General features: G+C 46.3%; 1 protein-coding gene across 2 annotated transcripts; it reads right to left on the reverse strand.

Annotated features, from left to right (window-relative positions):
- Positions 1-1,175: 1,175 nt before the first annotated feature.
- LOC127753294 (BTB/POZ domain and ankyrin repeat-containing protein NPR5) lies at positions 1,176-4,521 on the reverse strand. 2 transcript variants are annotated; one of them, XM_052278786.1, is made up of 2 exons: positions 3,514-4,521; positions 1,176-2,278 (listed from the first exon to the last, which is right to left on the reverse strand). In XM_052278786.1, the coding sequence occupies exons 1-2, from the start codon at positions 4,042-4,044 to the stop codon at positions 1,292-1,294; spliced, it is 1,518 nt and encodes a 505-aa protein (XP_052134746.1). In that variant the 5' UTR covers positions 4,045-4,521; the 3' UTR covers positions 1,176-1,291. The 2 variants fall into 2 exon arrangements, with proteins under 2 accessions (XP_052134746.1, XP_052134738.1); XM_052278778.1 differs by having other exon boundaries at positions 1,176-2,284; positions 3,514-4,518.
- Positions 4,522-6,961: the final 2,440 nt, after the last annotated feature.

A 6,961-nucleotide genomic window follows, 5' to 3' on the forward strand; every position in this document is an offset into this window, starting at 1 on the left:
GTTAAAACATTGACCGGCATCGATCGCTTCCATCATTCATAGCTAAGTTAGATTCTCGTTGTCTCCCTCTTCATATCCCCCACATGCTTGTGTACCCCTCGATCAGCTGCATATGGCCCTCCCATTTGCGCCAAATACACTCAAAATTTTCTGGCCTCAAATAAATCCAAAAGAAAACCACATCCATCAACAGTAAAAGGCAAACAGATTGACGGTGATCCTAAAGGGCTTATTCCCATATATCCTTTAGTTAGAACATATTCTTGTACACAAAATGGATAGCTACACATATCTATATATAGGATGCAGGTGTACGCATGTAACTACTGTTTTTATTGGCAAGAAAATTGAATTAATGCAACACTTTTTAGAAAAGAAAGTTCAGCGCGTGTTGAAATTAATTAATTATATTGTTGTTAAGAGAGCAGATCGATATCTCACAAACTGTTTAAAGAGAAACCAAAGTGCACACAAAACAGTTCTTTTTCTATATAAATGATTTGGACCGAAAGCAGGACCATAAACATAGATAATGAGAACAACATGCATGATACATAATTACATATATACCAAATTAATATCTAGCTCGCATCTGATTTTATAAGAAAGCAATAAGACAAGATACAAACCTCACACTGTTCAAAGAGAAACCCAACCTAACTATGCCCAAGTGCACACAAAACAGTCCTTTTTTGTAAGATTTGGAATGAAAGCAGGACCATATACACCATTATTATTTTTAGGTAATCAGAGCAACATGGATACATATATATACCCAATATCAAGCTTTGCATGTGGTTTTATAAGAAAGTAGTAAGACAAGGTACAAAATCAAGTAGGGTAATCAACCTTTCTTGTCAATGTCTCAATGCATCAATGCACATGACCCACCAAGGCACCAACACACATGCACCACCCCGCCCAAAAAAAAAAACCAAGAAACATTTGGCCCCCCAAACAAACAGTTTAATTACCTCCAAATTACCTCTTTGATTTCCAAAATATCACCCCAATCAACAGGTACACAGAAAAGGCAAAAGAAAAAAAAAGGAACATTAATAGTCGACGATCAACAACTCACCAATGCAAGAAATCCTTTAATTTGTGATGCAGCTAGCTAGCAGCATGCATGATCTTAATTTCCCTACTCAGCTCGATCAGAGAGATTAAAAAAATAGCCCAAAAGGATCATTCTCATCTCCTGTAATGTGGATATAAATAACATGTAATTAATTAGTTCTAAGCTTACAAGGAGATAGTAGAGCAGAAGCGGCCACACCCCCTTTCGTCGTCAGGGGAAGCCATGTGGGGAGAACAACGACGATGGCCCTCTGCTCCCGCCGTCGTCGCCGTCGCCGCCGTCGTTCATCTTCCCGAACTGCGCGTCCATCCCCAGGTTCAGGTACACCATCCTGTTGTCCAAGCTCAGGTTCACCATGCTCGAGCTGGTGCCACTGGCATTGTACACGCCGCCGCCGCCGCCGCCGCCGGGGGACTCGCCGTAGATGGGCGCCGCATTGACCGCGGCGGTCTGGGCGTCCTCCCGGGACATCACCATGGCCGCCGACTGCACGAGCTCCAGGCAGAGGCGGAGCTTGTTGGGCTCGATGTGCGCCAGGCCGGGCACGGCGCCCTTGAAGAGGAAGTCGGAGGTGAGCGTGCGGAGGATGTCGAGCGGCGTGACGCCGTCGACGGTGCGGACGTTGGGGTCGGCGTGGTGGTCGAGCAGCACGGCCACCATGTCCGGGCACACCATCTCCGCCGCGACGTGCAGCGGCGTCTTCCCGGCGGGGCCCGCCGGGTGGTTGACGTCGGCGGCGCCGAGCTCCAGCAGCGCCTTGACCACCTCCCGGCTGCAGTTCTCGACGGCGTAGTGCAGCGCGAGGGCGTCGTCGAGGTTGAGCCCCTCCCCCATCACCATGAGCTTGACGAGCTCGACGTCGGAGGAGTCGAGCGCGCGGCGCATGCGGCGGATCTTGTGGTGGTCGTCGAGCTCGGCCGCCGACGACGCCTCGATGCCGGCGGCGGCCGCGTGCGGGTGGTGGTGGTGGTGGTGCGAGAGGAACGGCGAGCGGCGCGACATGGACTTGAGGCGGAGCTCGTCAATCTTGGCGACGACGTCGATGGGGAGGTGCTTGGCGAGCACCTCCGGCGGGAGCCCCGACTTGGCGACGAGGTGGGAGCACGTTGTCCACAGCTGGTGCAGGTCCTGCTTCCTCGACGCCATCAGCACCTTCATCACGTCCTCGATCGACGCCTTCTCCACCATGCCTGCCAGCTGCTTCTGCACACATCCATCAACACACATGTACACAATTATATTTTCACATCGCTTCGCTTTAATTCACTGTGCTCACTAAAGCTCGCGAGCATGGAGGTGGGGGAATATAAAGGAAGAGGAGAAAGAAAGGAAGAAGAAAAGATTGTGCATGCCGATGCCGTAGTGGATTGGCCCTGTGCATAAAATATAAGGAGGGGAACAGAAGGGTGCAACAGTATGGCGCTGATTGGGGCTAAGGATTAAAGGGAGAGCAACAACAACAAAAAAAAAAGTTGGAAAGAAACCCTAGCCCGAAATCGCAAATTACCGCCAAAAAAAGGCGTCTTTCATCATCCTGGAATCCCTAATTGCACCTGCACTTGCATTGCCGCGCGGAAAGCTAGCTAGCTGAGCGCTGTGCTGCCACAGTAGCGAGCGGCGATATTACAACTACTGGTCAACTAAGCTGCAGCTGCTTCTTCTTCTGCTGCTGCTTCCTTTGTACAAGCTGGAGGAAGAAGAAGACGGCCAGTGTGCACGAACAGTGACAAAAAGGAGAAGAAGAAAGAAAAGAAAGAGAAATTAATTAAATCTCCTTGTAAGGAAGGAACGAACCCTAGCTGCTACTAGCGATGGAGATGTGAATGAATGAATGAATGGATGATGATGATGAGATCGCATCGTAGCACGAACCATGTTGAAAGGGAGGAGGAAGCAAATTTGGCACATGGATGGACGGACGGACGGATAGATGGATGGACATGGATGGGTGAATGGACGGACAGAGAAAGATGGAGAAAAAGATAGATGGATGGACAAAGAAAAGCTAGCGAGAGATGGAGAAAGAAAGACCGCGCGCGCGCACGCACGCACGCACGGCGACGACGGCGACGAGACGACGAGTAGTAGCAGCTGCCGTCACTGCAGCAGCTTCTTCGCGATCTCGTCCTCCTACTCACCACCATTCCACTATCGAGCTCGCTTCATTTAAAAAGGGTGGAGATATATGGAAGGGTACAGAGATCAAATCAATGCTGCAGAATGCTCGCCAATCCCAAAATAACCAACCCCAACACCCATCTTGATCCCCACAATCCGCAGGAGAGAAAAAAATTAAAGCGTTCGATTTTGTTTTCTTTGCTGTTTTTTTCTTCTGTCTTTTTCAAGAACGGATAAAAGGAAGAAGAAGAAGCAATTGGAATGGAGGAGGGGAGAATTGGAGGAATTGGAAAGTGGAGTGGGTGATTGATTACCTGGGTGAGGAGGGCGAGCTCCTCGACGCCGAAGGAGCGCGCGGCGGCGAGGGTGTCGAGGGCGAGGTCGACGGCGGCGGCGCAGTGGGTGTGCCAGCAGCCGCGCTCGCCGCAGCCCGGCCGTGGCTCACCCTTCTGCGGCACCAGCGACACCTGGCCGCTGTACAGGAACTGGAGGAGCAGCAGGAACACCTCGTAGCTGACCGAGCTGACCGGTATCACGGCGCCGGGCGTCGCCGCGGCGGCGGCGGCGGCGGAGCCCCCGGCGCCGCGCGGGGAGGAGGCGGAGGCGCCGCCGGAAGGGGAGCGCGGGCTGAGGTGATCCAGGAGGAGCGCGCCCGGCGGCGCGGCGGCCTGGTCGGCGGCGGCGCCGCAGAAGAACTTGCGGAAGAAGAGGCTGCGCGCGGCGAGGATGCAGCGGTGGGCGTGCACCAGGCGGCCCTCCACGCTGAACGTGACGTCGCTGAACGCCTGCCCGTTGATGAGCAGGTTGAGGTAGTCCATGGACAGCGACTTGAGGGTTTCCTCCATGGCCGCCGCCGCCCTCGGCCTCCTCCTGCCTCCGATGAGCTGGAGCTTGGAGAGAAGGGAAGTGAGCGGAGGAGAGAGAGATCAGCTCAGCTCAGGGGGAGGAGTAGTGGAAGCGGTTGCTGTTGCTTTCTTGGCTCTGCTCCTCCTGCTGCTGCTCTTGGCCTCCTCCAACCTTGTGCTGCATCTCCCGATCTCTTTTGATCTTCTCTTCTGTCTGTGACCACTTCTCCTCTCCTCTCCTCTCTTTAGACTTCACTTGTCTTTCTCTCTCCCTCTCTCTATCTCCCTCTTGCTTGTTATTGTCCTCTTTTATTTATTTCTCCCAGTCCCTCTCTATCTCTCTGGACTCTCTGCTTTGGTGTTGCTCTCTTATCTCTCCTCTCTCTCTCTCTCTCTCTCAATTAAGTGTCAAGTGGTATATGCTTGAGATTTTTTGGGGTTGTCTTAGAGGGAGGGGGTTGAGTACTTGAGTGAGTGAGGTGTATGTATGTATGGGGAGAGGGAGGGCAACATGGGTGGTTGTCCTGGCTGGTGGCTGAAGCATAAATAATTGATGGGTTTAATTTTAAAATGATTGGGGGAAATGATTAAAAATTACTTGTATCTGCACAAACAAAACATGCATGAGTACATGTCTATTTCTCTGGGGCCAGGATAATTTGGAAAAATGTACATATAAGAAGGGGAGAGATTGTACATATCCATGATGAGGTGTGTGCGAACAAAATTACTTGTAGAATTAAGAGAGAACTCACACCCATGACAGTAGAACTAAAGTCATAAATCAACCTACCTTAGATTTAATTCAACCACCCAAAATTTGTTGCCGGTTCTATATTAAGTTAGATTAAGTGAAAAGTTTTGTTTGATATACATGTCTTGTTTCCATTTCTATGTACAATATTGTATTTTGTATAAAAATATATCGATCAAGATATAGCTTGGATCTGTCATGATCAACAGATAGCTAGATAGATGTCAGCTTATATGAAATTGACACTAATAATGAATTGACAATCTTGGGATTAATGTTGTGTTAAACAGTACTAAGTTTTTGTTGTTGCAAACATTTTGATAATTCCAAATTGATTGCTTAATAAAGGGGAATTTAATTATCTAAGCTTACCAGTGCAGATCTTTTTCATTGGATTAATATCCAATGGTTGCTCTCAGTTGATCTCCCCCACCCATTGTAGAAATTCGTCTATTTTTAATAAATATGTGACAGTCTATTTTCAGCTAATCAATTCTCAAGGTAAAAGCTTTTGTACACTAACTGTTTTGTTATATATATGTGCACAAAGATTGGAGACCTTTTTTTTGAGAATATACTTTTTATTTTAATAATTTGCACTTATATACCTGCATGATAAAAAACATAGAAATATACGTGGGCTAGAAGTGCGGAACGGTCCGTGGCCCGGAAGTGCAGCAGCATGGTGGCCAGCGGGGCCGCACGGCACCGAGACGATCCCGCACGGTTCTGCTGACTTCCGCGCTGTCGCACTTACAGGCCACGGTACTTTCATGGTTTCATACCTTTGACCCACGTGATCGTAGCGGTTCCACTCGCTCATTTTGTGGGAACAACTCGGTTGACGGTCCCACATCTCCGCAACGCAATTTGTGAGCACACCCGTATTTTCAATATGTGGCAAGCGTATATTTGTATGATTCTTTTCATGCAGGTATATAAACGTAAAATATTTTAATAAAAGGTATATTCTCGATATCTTTTCCAAGATTGGAGAGCTAGCTAACCGGCCTTACAAGTTACTAGTAGGTGGCACATCACTATTTCAAAGTATCTGGATTATCTTAATTATTAAATAGCACAAGTACAAAAAAAAAGAAGAAGAAGAAGATGGGTATTAAGTCAGAATGGGAGGCAGAAAAATAGTGACGCCCTGCCAAATAAACAAAATCTGATCCGTAAAATTAACGCAAGCCGGCCGCAACCTTAAGGTATTAATTGGCCTAGTCACATAGGCGTGCTAGCTGCACCTTGCTGACACGAAAGAATTAGAGCATACTCTATCTGTTTGATATATGCATGTGTGTGTATATGTATACATACAACACCTCCTATAATATTGATAATCATTAATTTCTTTGAGATTGACTAATTTAGAAGATTCTTCATCATGTTTTATTAATTGCCAAATGATGTGATGCATCATTAACTGATGATTAGGGAGGCATAAAGTATTAAGAGGGCATCTTTGTTTGATTAGTACTTTTTATTTGTAATTGTGCTTCGTTAGTTGATACAGTTATACTATATATATACTCCCTCCGTTTCGTTTTATTTGACACCGTTGACTTTTTAGCATATGTTTGACCGCTCGTCTTATTAAAAAAAACTTTTGTGAAATATGTAAAACTATACGTATGCATAAAAGTATATTTAACAATGAATTAAATGATAGAAAAAGAATTAATAATTATTTAAATTTTTTTAATAAGACGAGCGGTCAAACATGTGCTAAAAAATTAATGGCGTCAAATAAAACAAAACGGAGGGAGTATACTTTATGTTGCGCTCTTCTTAACTTTTCTGTTCCCTCTCTTTTCTTTTTCTTCCCCCTCACGTACTTTTTTCTAACTTTACGCTGGATAACTTGAGACAGATTGTGGATAATGTGTCTAGCTAAAAGATTGATTAGATTTTTTTTCAATATGCTCCCTGCTACAAATTATTATTCTCAGGACGTCGATAATAACCAATAACCCGATATATAATACTGCCTTATCCATCCACCAATTAATTAATGTTGGCCGTTGTGGCATTTTTTTAATGCATGGTCTAAGAACATCTATCTGAACTTACACTAATATTGGCAAATTTAGGGAACTATATATCATCCATGCTTTGCCCCCATAATAATTACTACTAGTACGAAAAAAAAAATCATCG

The sequence above is a fragment of the Oryza glaberrima genome, chromosome 1 (assembly GCF_000147395.1).
Source record: "Oryza glaberrima chromosome 1, OglaRS2, whole genome shotgun sequence".
In the NCBI taxonomy this organism is placed as follows: Eukaryota; Viridiplantae; Streptophyta; class Magnoliopsida; order Poales; family Poaceae; genus Oryza; species Oryza glaberrima.